The 15,286-nt window shown below is 43.7% G+C and overlaps 2 protein-coding genes across 2 annotated transcripts; one reads left to right on the forward strand and one right to left on the reverse strand.

The window, feature by feature from the left end:
• Positions 1-842: 842 nt before the first annotated feature.
• Positions 843-1,877, forward strand: gpr12 (G protein-coupled receptor 12; the record flags this gene model as incomplete). The annotated part of the gene is made up of 1 exon (XM_083902021.1): positions 843-1,877. The coding sequence occupies exon 1, from the start codon at positions 849-851 to the stop codon at positions 1,875-1,877; it is 1,029 nt and encodes a 342-aa protein (XP_083758147.1). The 5' UTR covers positions 843-848.
• A 5,593-nt stretch (positions 1,878-7,470) lies between these two features.
• Positions 7,471-14,820, reverse strand: wasf3b (WASP family member 3b; the record flags this gene model as incomplete). The annotated part of the gene is made up of 8 exons (XM_083901711.1): positions 7,471-7,628; positions 8,767-9,074; positions 9,531-9,815; positions 10,246-10,427; positions 10,537-10,654; positions 11,225-11,378; positions 11,870-12,004; positions 14,688-14,820. 8 exons carry the CDS (start codon positions 14,818-14,820, stop codon positions 7,471-7,473), a joined length of 1,473 nt encoding a protein of 490 aa, XP_083757837.1.
• Positions 14,821-15,286: the final 466 nt, after the last annotated feature.

The raw sequence follows: 15,286 nt of genomic DNA on the forward strand, positions 1-15,286 counted from the left end.
GCTTGGAAACTTGTCAGAGCAGGTACTAAAAAAGTAGCACGTACTGTCGCTAATGGAAAAGCAAAATAACTGTGCCAAAGTGAGTCGAGTTGTGCCGCCATAATGTACTATAGTAATGGAAAATCATACCAACCTGTGTAGAGTCAAGCTATGACGTGCTGAGGTGAGCCGTGCTGTACCTGTGTAGTGGAAAAGCGCCTTTGCTGGTTTGAAACAGCAGATTTTAAACCACTCACTCTCACCCCAGAACAAAGTCCATCGAGAAACTCATTCTATTTAGCTCAGTTGGTCCATGTCGCCTCCACCTGTAAGTTAGCTAAAAATAAGACATTGCTATCTATCTATCTATCTATCTATCTATCTATCTATCTATCTATCTATCTATCTATCTATCTATCTATCTATCTATCTATCTATCTATCTATCTATCTATCTATCTATCTATCTATCTATCTATCTATCTATCTGATTACAATTAGCTAAGAGAAGACATTTCTATGTATCTATCTATATATCTAACTAACTAACTATCTATGTCAGCTTGAAGTTAACTAAAATAAGACATTGCTATCTATCTATCTATCTATCTATCTATCTATCTATCTATCTATCTATCTATCTATCTATCTATCTATCTATCTATCTATCTATCTATCTATCTATCTATCTGTCTGTCTGTCTGTCTGTCTGTCTGTCTGTCTGTCTGTCTGTCTGTCTGTCTGTCTGTCTGTCTATCTATCTATCTATCTATCTATCTATCTATCTATCTATCTATCTATCTATCTAGCCATTTGCAAACGACTACAGTGTGTGTGTGCGTTTGTGTTTGATTTCAGACGGGGGGCACAATGAGTGAAGGGCCACCGGCCACCCCCAACTGGCTGAGCCCTGACCCCACAGCATGGGCCAGCGGAGGCGGGGGACCGTTGGACAACAGCACCGGCCTGGGGACGTTTCCGTCGGACAACTCCCTCCAGCCCAGCCAGGTGCCTCTGCTGGTCAACCCCTGGGACATCGTGCTGTGTTCGTCTGGGACTCTGATAGCCTGCGAGAACGCCCTGGTGGTGCTGGTGATCTGGCAGAACCCGGCGCTCAGAGCGCCCATGTTCCTGCTGATCGGCAGCCTGGCGCTGGCCGACCTGCTGGCCGGCCTGGGCTTGGTGCTTCACTTCACCTGTGCCTATTTGCTGCGCTCTGACTCGGCCCAGCTGCTGACTGTGGGCCTGGTGGTGGCCTCCTTCTCCGCCTCTGTCTTCAGCCTCCTGGCCATCACGATTGACCGCTACCTGTCGCTGTATTACGCCCTGACCTACAACTCTGAGCGGACAGCGGCCTTCACCTACACCATGCTGGTGCTGCTGTGGGGCCTCTCTCTGTGTCTGGGCCTGCTGCCGGTCACGGGGGTCAACTGCCTGGCGGAGGAGGCCACGTGCAGCGTGGTGCGCCCACTGACTAAGAACAACATCGCCGTGCTGTCCGTCTCCTTCCTGCTGCTCTTCGGGCTCATGCTGCAACTCTACGTCCAGATCTGCAAGATCGTAATGCGCCACGCTCATCAGATCGCCCTGCAGCACCACTTCCTGGCCGCCACGCCCCACTACGTCACGACGCGGAAGGGCGTGTCCACGCTGGCCATCATCCTGGGCACCTTCGCCGCCTGCTGGATGCCGTTCACCGTCTACTCCCTGATCGCCGACTACACCTACCCGCCGCTCTACACCTACGCCACGCTGGTACCCGCCACCTACAACTCGGTCATCAACCCGGTCATCTACGCCTTCAGGAACCAGGAGATCCAGAAGGCGCTGTGGCTGGTGTGCTGCGGCTGCGTGCCGGCCAGCGTGGCCCAGCGGGCGCGGACCCCGAGTGATGTCTGACGGAACAGACCCAGGCGGGGAAGAAGAGAGAGGTGTCCTGGGTCAGATGTTGCTCCAGCAGGGGGAGGAGGCGGAGGAGGTCAGCGTGCGGAAGTGGCCTGAGGAGGCCGTGGCTTCAGAGAGGCCTCCTGGACGGATGGAGGTCGTTCAATTCTTGTTCTTTTTCTGTTGCTTTCTTACAATCACCATAGGGCAAACGTATGTCACTGTCTTCCCTGGTAAAAGGCAGCCACTGCGCCTCCTGCGTCCGCCCCTCCCCACCCCCCACCCTCCCACTGAGCCTGTGCCACGCCCTTCCACTGATGTGCAGAGAACACTGAGTGCATCACATGTTACACCAGGCAGCCGCTGTACACATACATACATATATATATATATATATATGTATATATATATGTATATATGTCGTGTGTGCATATACCTCTGGATGTTTTTGTTCAAATGGGGGAGGGTTTTATTACGAGTATGCGTAAAAGCGTGCGGATGATTAACAAAGGAGAGGCGAGGGAGAAAGAGGGCGGCATTTCCAAAGTGAAGCCTGTCTGGAGCAGCATCAGCATCAGCATCAGCATGATGCTGATGCTGCTGCTGCTGCTGCACTCTGAACGTGCGTCGAAAGCTAAACAGCTGTGGAGAGCTATAAATAGAGCCGGTGCTCCCTGATCCGCGCCTCGCGTCCTTTACCGACACCAAGAAAGAAATCAAGCCACCGCCACCGCCGCACCTCCTCCTCCTCCTCCTCCTCGCCTCTCCTTTTCTTTTTTTTCTTTTTTTTATATCTAAGAGTGTCAAGACAAAGCCCCAGGAGGCCCCCCCCTACCACCCACCCCCCAGTCTTCTCCATTAACCCTCTCTCTTCCATTTTTTATTCATATGGAGGCACTAAACATAGTATAGACCTGTTGGGTTATGTAACCACCCCAAAAAAAACACTTTTACTTCCTGGATTGAAATTTTTTTTTAGTCCTTTAAGGTACGCACCAAGAAAAACATTTTTTTTGCATTTGTTATTATTTCATTTTATTTACTTATAATAACAGTAATGACAAACAATCTTTTTTATTGATTATTATTATTTAAAAAAATTATTTTTAATTAGACCCTACAGTATTTCAGATACAGGCCTCTACCAAACGGTTGAGACGTCCGTTCATAATAAACCTGGTTTGTATAATTCATAATAAGTCCCATTAAGTGTTAGTGAGTTCAGCTTGATGCATTTTTCAATGAGATGTAGTGACTTAAAGTGTGGTCGACCAAATGGTTGAGTAGTACCTTAAAGGGTTAAAGTGACATTTCACTATAAAATTATAGAAAGGAATCTGAATGAATGTAGTTTATTCAGCCTTTGTTTGGCTCTTTAAGAGGGTTTAAACGATCAGTGTATGAGGTACGGACACATGAGGTCAGCAATAATCTTTGTTGAGCGTCAGACATGGACTCGATTTTACCGAAAACGTGGAAAAACAAGTTAAAAGGAAGCTCGAGTAAGAACTACAATATCTATCCTTGAAATCCTTCAGTAGATCAACAACTCCCAGGCTAAAAAAACTGATTTACTCTGTGGACTTTGGTGTGGGAGAGTGAGGATACACTCTTAGAAATAAAATTGCTAAGTAGAACCATATAAGGTTCTTCAGCTTGTCCTCATAGAGGAAGAACCCTTTTTGGCTCCAGGTAGAACCTTCCACCAAGAACCCTTTTAACACCGGGAAAGGGGGTTTTAAAGGGTTCTCTGGATCAAAATGGTTCTTACTGGAACCATTAGCGTTACCAAGAACCCTTTCTTTGGGAAAGGGTTTTTCAGAAACAAATGGTTCCAGGTAGAACCTCAGTCCTTGTAGAAGGACCCTTTTGGAACCCTTATTTCTAAGAGTGTATTGTCGGCAGCCATGTTCTTGTCCTGTACCTCATAAAAATCCACCTTAACCACTGAACTGTCCCTTTAAAGAGCCTCACAGCAGACAGTAATTTGCATGCAGAAGCACAGCCCCCCCCCCCCCCCCCCCTCTGTTTCTTCACTATAGTAGGTCACATAAACCACTGGAGGCAGCACATCCCTGACGTCACCGCGGCCCTAATCATTTCAGATTCCCCATAAAGCTCTGCTTTGCCATCAATTCGCTCCCATTCGAAAGGAAGCTCCGCTCCAACACCCGCCCGCCAGCTGCTCGCCGTTAGTTACCCGCTGATCCCTCGTCCGTGTCAGCAATAACTCGCCAACAACAGAATGGTGGTTATTTTTTTTAAGCAATACTCGGTCAGCAATAACATCCACCGCGACTCGGGTGTGTGTGTGTGTGTGTGTGGATGAGGCGGTGAACGCGCCTCCAGTGATCATCACTCCTTTGCCTCCACAGTGCTTTCTCTGACCCACAATCAGGCTTCGATCATTTGTCACATTTGTTGTTGTTGTTGTTGTTATTGTTGTTGTTGTCCCCACGAGAGAGCGTCACAACAGCGAGCCTCATCTGATCTGAGGACTGTGTGTGTGTGTGTGTGTGTGTGTGTTTTTGTGGTATGTGTTGCATGGCCTCTGGGTGTGTGTGTGTGTGTGTGTGTGTGTGTGTGTGTGTGTGTGTGTGTGTGTGTGTGTGTCCAGAGTCAAACAGGTCTGGGGAATGAACCCTCCCTGACCCTGGAGGAGGGAACAATGCTGCCAGTCTTCCTGTCAATTTTTGAGAGCAGTGTTAAAGCGTGTTTTTAAACGGGAGACGTGGACCTGGACGTGGACTTGGACGCTCCAGCACTTCGAGCCAAAGTGAAAAGGACTCTGTGTCCTGGTCCTGGTCCTCCTGGTCGATGTGTCGCTGTATCACCAGCGTTTCTCCTCCACTTTAAATCAATGTGATGGAGGCAGGCGTTCCGTTAAGTGACCTCTGAATGATTCAATGAGCTAAAAACGGCCACTTCCAAATATAAAGATGATGCCTCTTCTTTCCCTCGCTGCCTCCTCTCCTCTGGAGCTGGAGGAGCTCCCACTCTTCGTCCTGTTTAGCCTCACATCAGGTGCGATGTGTGTGTGTGTGTGTTCTTGTACTTGGGACATACTGAGGACCAGTGAGGTTTTTTAACCAACAGAGTGAGGACATTTTTACGAAGTGAAGACATTTTTGGCCGGTCCTCACTTTTTTTCTCCATTGAAATCACTTCCTTTCGTTTTAAACATGCTATACTCTTTTTTTTTTATTTAACAATTTGGTACAAATACCCGTTTTCCAGCCCTGGTGTTTCACACACTTTTTTGCTCTGGGGCTCCACCTGCAGACATGTTATGGTACTGCACCCAGTAGTTCTATATCGATGTCATTCATGAAGTAGATATTTGTTATTGTGTTGATTTATAAAGTGGAAATGCTGGTCCTCACTTTGTCAGCACTTATACCCGCTCCTCAGTATGCAGCAACTACAAGAATGTGTGTGTGTGTGTGTGTGTGTGTGTGTGTGTGGCGGGGGAAAGCTAAAGAAGAGCACTTCTGGACATTGGAACGTAGCCTGTGTGTGTGTGTTTGTTTGTGAACTTGTGTCAGACCGAGACCCCGGCCAGGACACGTCACAAACTCTTATTCCTTTACCTTTGAAGAAAAAAAAAAAAGAAGTCTATTTTGTTATATTATCATTGAGAATTTCTATTTTTTCCCACTTGCGTGTAATCTGGGCCTGTAATCTGTATCGTTTTTGGGGGATTTTTTCCAATGCTGTATGATAACAATGGCGCTGTAAAGCCTTTTTTTTTTAATGTAGTTAGAAATTGTTTAACTGACACCACACCCCTCCTCCTCTTCCTCCTGACTCGTTTGTTTCTGTAAATAAGGCATGCAGAAAAGGAGGGGGGGGGACTTTATACCACCGTGCATGGTGCTACCAAAGCCAGTCAAACTAAGGGGGGGGGGGGGGGGGGGTGAGTCGGGTCGCACCATTATTCTCCACATCAGCTGTTAATGTAGAACAGAGCTGCAACGATTCGTCGATGAATCGTTTGGTCCATAAAATGCCGGAAATGACGACGTTCTTAACTCTCAGATTCAGTTTTAAATGATTTCTTTGTTTTACGTGGAGCAAAGAAATGAAGAAAATATTCACATTTAAGAAGCTAAAACAATCAGAAATCTCGTTTTGATCATGGAAAAAGCTTCAAAGCGATGAATCGTTTCAGCTCTGATGTAGAATTTGTTCTGTTGGGGGTGTTTTTTTCCACTCTCCTTGCTTCAGTATGCACTGGTTAATGTACAACTGTGAGTGGAGTTGGCTTCACAGATGTGGGGGGAACAAGGTGTGAACAAGGGCTTTGTATCCAAGAATAGTGAAAAGACGGTGATGCTGGATTGTAATACTTATCTGTGTAAGGTTTCACACGTGTTCGCAAAGCAACATGGGATTAGAGGAGGAGGAGGAGGCGGAGTCTCGCTCTCTTTGTGACGGCGACTAATATAGAGCTAAATATCAAAACACTCAAGGGCCTGTGAATGTGTGAGTGTGTGTTTTTGAAATATCGGGGAGGGGGAGGGGGAGGGGGAGGGCACCACAGTAACAGCATCTTGTGTAGACGTATGCGTAGTTCTTCAATGTGAAATGCACTTTATTTTTTTCGGGGGGGTGAAAATGATGGCACAACAAATGATCTGCAAAAGTAAAAAAAACAAAAAAAAAAACAACGTATTAATGATAATCAACATGCACTAACTTAACTGAGATATTGTAAACAAAAACAAACGACAACTTTTTTCTGTGTGAACGTGTGCTGTGTCTATTTTTCCAAGGTGTTAGTCGTACTTTTTATTGCTTTGGTTAGTTCACTCACTTGAGAAATCTTGTTAATTTTGTATTAAAAACAAACATGTGCTGTGCATAAAAAAAAAAAAAAAACTCCCTGTCTTGACTGATTTTTTTTTCACACTTTTTTCTGTTTCCCTGGCAACTCCATTCTGAGTTGTACCGTCGCCATGGAAACTGTGTGTCTGTACAGAAGCGACGATATCCTTCATTCATCTTTTTATTTTATTTGTTTATTTATGTATTATCCTCTGGGTTAAAGGTTACAACAGCTCACACTAAGCAGATACATTGACCCCCCCCCCCCACCTGGCCCCTCCCACAGAGCAGTTTTTCATATTATTTATGGATCAATAAGACTTTTTTTCTTCTTTTCTTCCGTCATGTCTTCACTTCCTGTTATTTTGTTAAATAAAGACTTGTGTTTTTAAGTAAAAACATTATTTAAAAAAAAAAAAGTACATTGGTTAGCTCAAGAGGAACTAATTACTAATTACTAATTCGTCTATAAATCTCTCAAAAGTGTTACGACATCACACTGGGGGGGTGCATTCACAGTGTTTTTGTTAATGGTTAACAGAGTGGTCAGCGTCAATATACATATGTATATATATATGTATATTACTAGTCTCTTTACAGTGTTTCTGCATCATGAACACAACCCCCAGATTTCCAGTTTTGGACCATTCAGCTTATATCAACCTACTGTGTGTGTAGGTGTGTGTGTGTGTGCGCATTCCTTCAAGTGATTGTGTGTGTGTGTGTGATTGTGTGTGTTTTCAGTGGTGGTTCTCCCCGATTGTTGTTCCCCTCGTGTGCGTTAATCAGACCAGTCGTTCTCCTCCAGCTCGGAGTCGTCCTCGGAGTCGGAATACTCCACGGCAATGCGGCGCGACAGGATGGTGGCCACATCGTTGCCCACGGGCTCCCGCTTGGCCTGCTGCTCCTGCTGCTCCTGCACCTTCTTCAGCTGGATGCCTGTGAGCAAACAGTGCACATTCATACGTTTGACTTGCATTCAAGTGATGAAGAGTAAAAAATTAGGGTAATTGAAGGAAGAAGGGATGTCCAGATACCAGAGACCATTTATGAACAGATGAAGCCGTTAACAACACAATTCTGCAATTATTGTTCTTCCAAAAAGAAGAATTAAACAGCCCAAACATGACTCAGCTAAAATGCTTTTGCTGATTTTTGTTTACGTTTTTTAAAGTCTGTGCATAGTGAAACACGCGATATATAAGATTTATTTTGTTATTTTGACCCGTATCGACACCAATTCGTATCCCTAGCTAAAAATAAAAAAAAAAGTAGTTTCATTTCAATTATTAATGCCATGAAAGTTAAGAAAAAATAAATAAATAATAGTTACAAAACCATAAGTTTGGAAAATAATTATAAATTCACTTTTCAGTTTTTACTAAGAGGCTTAAATAATGTGTTTAAACTGGATTAGTTTCAATCCGTCTGATCCATTAATGTGGGAGGGATTAAGGGAGTGCCAAAATATTTACAACATGTTTTTTTCTCCCACATGTAATCTTAATCTTAATCTTTAGATAAATAACACTCTTGGCCCCTTCACTGTCCACTTTTAAAACGCATCTTAAAATACATTTTTACTCTTTGGCTTTCGACCAAAGTTTTTTCTCTTTTTTATAATTTTTTCAAATTTGTATAGTTTTATTCTACAGAATTTTTTTTTATTGTTTTATTGTTTGTTTTTAGGTCTATAAGGTCAGGTTAGGTGTTTTATTTATTTATCTCTAATGTACAGCACTTTGTTTCAGCTGTTGTTGTTTTTAAAGTGCGTTATAAATAAAGTTGGATTGGACAAAAAGGAAAAAACATGAACTGTTGTTAATTATATCACTTTAACAAAACAATAAAAATTACTTCTCATCTTTTCTCTTAATCTGAACCAATAAAACAAAGAAACCCTGAGAAGACAACATGACATAATAATAGTCTTAATAAATAATAATACTAATAGTCATAATAAACCCTGAGAAGACAACATGACATAATAATAGTCTTAATAAATAATAATACTAATAGTCATAATAAATCCTGAGAAGACAACATGACATAATAATAGTCACACGGTGACTCTCACCCATACGTATGGCAGCGAGCAGATCGCTGCGGGCGTCGTTGACCACTGAGGGCTCGGCGGGCACAGGCGACATCATGCGGGCCACGGAGAAGGAGGCACCGGCTGAAAGTGGAAGCGGCGGAGGCCCCGGAGGAGGCGGAGCTGCCTGCTGCGCTCCAGACATGGGCGGTGCCGGTGGAGCGTAGCCACCGGCCATTTGTCCCGGGGACATCAGACCTCCAGGTGGTAAAGCGAAGGCAGTCTGGGCCGAGGGGATGAGAGGGGCAGGCGGAGGGGGCGGAGGACTAGTGTTGGCGTAACCGTCCATACTGGAAATAAAACAATAACGACAGACATTTAGAAGAGAGGAAACTAAAAGTAATGTCTGTAGTTGATGTCGCAAGAAGAGGCAGAAGGAGTAAGTTAGGTTAATAACCCACTAGGTGGCAGCATTCTATCAAAGTTAATAACAGCATGAAATAGCTTCAAATTAATAATGAGATTAAATGTTGTATGTGTGTCATTTCCTGTTTGCTATTAATGTAAACAAAAACAAAACTTACAACTTGGAAATGTGAAGGGAAAAGCAAAGTGTTCGTCTAAATGAAGTGGAGTAAATTAAGATTACAGTATGAATAAGTGGCCAAAGGCAACACGATGAACTTAATAGTTTAAATGCTAAAGACGGAGCAGCATTTATCTTACACCAAATAATATTCTGGGTTTAAAAGCTATCCATATTATTTATAAAACATGGACAGTACGGTGTTGGGTTGTGTGTTTACCTGTAGTCGGCAGGTGGGAGGGACATGGAGGCACCGTTCATACCCTCAGAGGGCGGGGGAGGCAGCGGCACCTGGTGGTGGTGAGAACGTCCCAGTGTCCCGCCCTGATAGGCCATCATGCCCCTGCCCCTGTTATCGTGTTCGCCGCCGCCGCCACCGCGTGGACCCAAGTGTCCCGCTGCCATCTGAGCAGCCAGGACGCTGGGCGGGGGGCCAGAGTAAGTGTGGGCGTGTCCCGCGTGGTTCATGGCGTTGGGGTAGTGGTGCTGATCAGGACCATGACCCCTGATAAGAGATGACAGAAGATTGGGCTCACTTCACGAATATAACATTAAATGAATCATAAATACACTCTATACATTGTTAATGTGGTAAACGACTATTCTAGCTGCAAACGTCTGGTTTTTAATGGAATATGTACATAGGTGTATAGAGGCCCATTTCCAGTGTTCTAATGGTACATTGTGTTTGATAATCACGTTAGAAGGCTATTGGATGATTAGAAAACCCTTTGCAATGATGTTAGCACAGCTGAAAACAGTTTTGCTGCTTCGAATAAAAATCATTATTTCTAATCTTGTCAATGTCTTGATTATATTTTCTATCCATTTTGCAACTCTTTTGATGAATAAAAGTGTGACTTTTAATGGAAAACACAACAAATAATTGTATAGGTGAGCCCTAACTTTTGAACGGTAGTGTATACATCTGTTACCTGTTCTCTGGGGACATGGAGCCCTCAGATGAAGCTCCTCTGTCGCGGTGTATGGTGTGTCGATGGTCCGGCCTCAGCTCCTTATCCAGAGCCATCATGTTCCACTCCTGCCGACGGTTCCTCGCCTTGCGAACCTTCTTCACCTCCCTCTGCAGCGTCCCGTCCACACATCGCCGCTGCTCCTGTAGGAAACGCAGAAGAGCAGAACGTTGGCCAGCAACTCAAACTACAGAGTACAGAGTAGAGAGAAAACACCGGATTAAACCATATGTTGTGACAGAATGATTGTACCTTCTGCTTCCTTTTCTCCTTCCTCTTGTCCTCCGTGTCCTGCAGCATCTTTTCCTTCCACAGGTCAAAGAAGTACGAGGGATCGGTGTAGAATTTAAGCGCTTCCTTTTGGTCGTCTCTGCGGGAAACGGACAACAAAAAAGACGTGTTTTACACGTGTCTTTGTGGAGAAACTCTCTGTGTATCTGTGACATAAAGGTGGTGATCCTGAGTTTTTGTAGTACAAGGGATAGGAGATGATTTATCACCGGGGAGCAGAGGATTGTGCTAAATATGTAATGCACCTGAAGCAGTGGTCGTGGAAAACACGCGGCCATGAAAGCAGCAGTAGGGGAAATGTGCTGCTTCACTGTGAATGTAGGTCAGACTATCAAATAGGGCCAGTGAAGTCAAATATAAAGAGACCTAATTAATGTCACACAGGCTGTCGCTTATTAACTGTTTACTCTCACATGAGTGCAAAGTATTAAAGTATGAAGATGGATGAACCTTGGAGTTATTGGGAGATTATTTAAAACATCTAAATGACTTAAATTGTGCATTTATAGAAAGCTTTTATGGTTATCAAATGTTGTTGGCATAAGTTTTTTATTTGATATTTTTGTGTTTAACAGATAAATATGTGTGTTTTTAGCACTGCAAGGCAAAAATTATGATTTTTTTTCAGGGGATGAAGAGTGTCTCTGACCTGTACGATGAGAGGATGTTGAGCGGCGGAGGCTTGTCGCTCAGGTTGTACATCTCTCTGACAGGGATGGGCACGCTGCTCTTGGACACCACCTGCTGGTCCTGAATGGTAGAGCTCTTGAAGGCCTTTCTCATGTTGATATCTTGAAGGGAAACTGACGGGACACAGAAAGAAAGAAATCTTTAAATCTATGGTTTGTTGTCGGTTCCCACCCCCCCCTTTTCATTATTTTAACTGACAGGCATGTAGGACTTTAGCTTCGGTTGTTTCTATCATTAAGTGCCTCTTTTCTGCTGTGATACACCAAAGAAAATGTATGCAAATGTGCTTTTTTGCTGTACCTTATACCTCATATGTAACTTATCTTTATTATTTTGTTAGTTTAAGGGTTCCACTTGTATCTAACTGCAAGTTATGTCTTTGTTTTATTCATTTTCTGTCAGAAATTAAACAGGAACTTACTCCAAAAGCATCTTCCATGAAGGTGTGAGTATGTGTGGGACATGGTGAGCTCGCTCCCTAAATGTATTTTCTCTAAACTGGAATTTGTGAATCTTAATTAAGGTCATAGAGCATGAGGCTGACATTAAATGACTGTAATGAGCCTCTGCGCCTCTGCCCTCAGACCTCGAACCTCTCACCCACCTTCCTCCACGGTGGAGTCCAGCTGCGTGACCTTGACGGCCAGCCGGTCGATGCGGTCCTGCAGAGAGTTGGCGCGAAGGTAGAAGGTGTTGGCCTCGTTGAACAGCTCGCCAAATATGTCCTCTGCATGTTTACCTGGGGAGAGGAACGGGAGAAAGAGAGTGAGAGTGACGGGGGGGAAAGGCAGGAGGATTTTGCAGTCGTGATCTGGAGCCAAGAAAAAAAACCCACAGAGAGTCGATACACCGGTAATGTGACACAACGTGAAACACAAGCCTGGGAGTGTGTGCAGGAAATGGCTGCTCAGACACTCAGAAGATGCTTTCCTGATGAATAATTGATTGTTATCATCATCATGAATAGGTGTGTGTGATTGTATGCAGCTCTTATCTTATTCCATCTGTAAAATGTGGAATAATGATCAGATTTCTCCGTCTGTAAGGCTTTTCTCTGTGTTTACACCCATGAACTCAAAGGCTTGAGGGGTGTCAGTAACCATATACTAAACCATAATACACTTGTGGAAAAGATTGAATGGTTTACCAGCAGCATGTGGGAGATTAAACCACAGTCCTCTCAATTTGCTAAGTTTATGTTTTGGGTTGATTCCTGTGTGTTATTAAGGTGGATTTACTCACAAACATCTCCCATAAGTATGTTTAAAATACAAATAATTACCTTTTTTTGTAGCTTTAGAATGAAGTATTTTGATATACTTTCAGCAAGGGCCTTGCTTTACCGAGGCTGCCATCTTACACGGTCGTGTTTTTACAGCATCCCCAAAAGACCAACCGTGCCAGAACATGCATTATGCATGACACGAACAACATCCTTTTCCCGTCTCTGAAGGCCACCATAGCTTCCTGATGCACTTGGGGAAAGGGAGTGGTGAATGGAGGAGCGGCGTCGAGTCATTTGTTACGAACAGCAGCCTCGCCATTAGACGTAAATAAGTGAATCTGCTAAAATACTTGTGTGAAGTGGCTTTCCTCTTCTTGTGTTTGGAGTTTGTTTGGTCTGTTTGTTTCATGATCACTTGTATTTTCTTTCCTTGTGTGCCTTGGCTTTCTTCATTCTATCTCTGTTTCTGTGATTATATACATTGCACACATGCCATATGTGTATGCTCAGAGTATTATCCAGTTTTGGTGTAGCTACAGCGACGCGTAGAGGCCTGGCATATATTTTGGGGGGTTGTGTGAATAAAAACACTTACACAAAGTACCTAACACCAAAAATGTACCTTGCTGTGGCCTTCAGGAGTCAGATTTAGAAAACTGGAGTTGCTTGACTTGAGTCTATAGGTCTATTAGCATGAAGTTAACTCCTGGGGTTTTGTATTTGTGAGCTGTAAATTCCAGGAAAGTCAAACCACACACAAAAAATTAAAAACATTTCTGGATCAGGGAAAAGATAATCATATATACATATGTACACAACCGTTCAAAAGTTTGGGGTCACTTATAAATGTCCTTATTTTTGAAGGAAAAGCACTTTATTTCCAATGAATATAACATTAAATGAATCAGAAATACACTCTATACATTGGTAATGTGGTACTATTCTAGCTGCAAATGTCTGGTTTTGAATATGAAATATGTACATAGGTGTATAGAGGCCCATTTCCAGTGTTCTAATGGTACATTGTGTTTGCTAATTGCGTTAGAAGGCTATTGGATGATTAGCAAAGCCTTGAAATATTATTTAAATCATTATTTCTAATCTTGTCAATGTCTTGACTATATTTTCTATTTATTTCACAACTCTTTTGATGAATAAAAGCATGACTTTTAATGGAAAACACAACAAAAATAATTGTATACTTTTGAACGGTAGTGTATATGACGGTGATATGGCGTACAAATACACTAACACATGTTCTGCGATATTTCTGTCCTCCTCGCCGACAGGATGGCCAGCAGGAAAAATATTTAGAGGAAGGAAGACGCCGTGCTCCATCAACTCTGACCTCTCTTGAGGATTCTTATGGTTTTCTAACACAGACATGTACACGCACACACACACAGACATGCTCAGTGTGTGTGTTCTCTGTCAATGGGCCCCGCCAGGCCCATGTGATGGTTTATATTTAACCCACACAGCTGTTGTTGAAAGGCCCACTCCCAACACAGGAACTTAACACAATATGAAACACACACACACACACACACAAAGTGTAGGGGTTAACAGAATTGGTTTGAGTTTGTGCTGGTGCTGCTGACACAGACAGAATGAGCTCTCAACAGTGTGTGAGAAAAGAGAGAGAATGAGTGCAGCTGAGGATAAATGGGCGAAGGGCAACTGTCCCATGACAACACGCAGCTCAGCGGTGATGGGTTATGAAACAAGGACATGGCCGCGGAAGATTGATGCGAGCATTGATGCCCTCGGTGGAGCAATAACTCAGTGGAAAACATCAGCGGGGGAACATAACACTCACTGTCTAACAGATCTGCACACATGTAGGTAACCAAAACACACACACACACACACACACACACGGAGCATGTTTTCACTGTCACATGCAACACAGCTGTCCAGTTAATTTCATTCGCGCACAGCTATCTAAAAGGATTACATGTTTCAGTGTGAGGCTGCTGCCAGCCCACTGACCACGCCCCCCAGGCCCTGTAGCCGTGACAACGTCCAAATCAATCCCCGCTTTAGGATTAATGACGAAAGCATGTGATCTCGTCTGGCCACAAAGAGGCACAGTGTCGGATGTTATTGAAGTTAAGGCCCGAGGAGGTTTGAACAGTTCAGTTTAAATCATCGCACAGAAACTTCCCGATGTCAAAGGAAATGTGAGCCGTCTTACTGAGGCTGCTGAGCTGGCGTATGATGGCAGAGAGCGTGTTGTTCATCACACATTCCAGCTCGCTGCCGATGCCGTTGGGGAGCTCCCCTCGGCAGAGGTGACGGGGCTCGATGTACCTCTTCACCAGCGGCATGGCGAAGGCTTCACACCGACACGCTCACACACTGCAGGGAAAGATGGGGGAAGAAAAACACGTCAACATGGGTAAAAAAAAAAAGGCTGTGTGTGACGGAGAAACCAGGTGTTGGACAGGACAGCATCCGCTGTGTCCATGACCATGTGAAATGAGGGAAACATATTAGGGCTGAGTGATTTAGCAGAAAATATCCGAGCGGGGTTTTCTGACAGATACTCTTCAAAAAAGCCATGGTTAATATTCACTATGTAATAGATTTGAAGTAAATGAGGGAGCATTACCACACAAAAACAATGAAATCATAAACAACTCTACACACTAAGGATTAAAACAAAGAAAATAGTTCTATTCTATCATTTCTAAGTACATTTTAAGGCATATTTTCTGTTAAATTATCAAATTATCACAGTCTAATCTAAGGCTTTTAAACTCATAAACCAGATGTTACTTTCTATTTGATACC

The sequence above is a fragment of the Microchirus variegatus genome (assembly GCF_963457635.1).
Source record: "Microchirus variegatus genome assembly, chromosome: 15".
NCBI classification, from domain to species: domain Eukaryota; kingdom Metazoa; phylum Chordata; class Actinopteri; order Pleuronectiformes; family Soleidae; genus Microchirus; species Microchirus variegatus.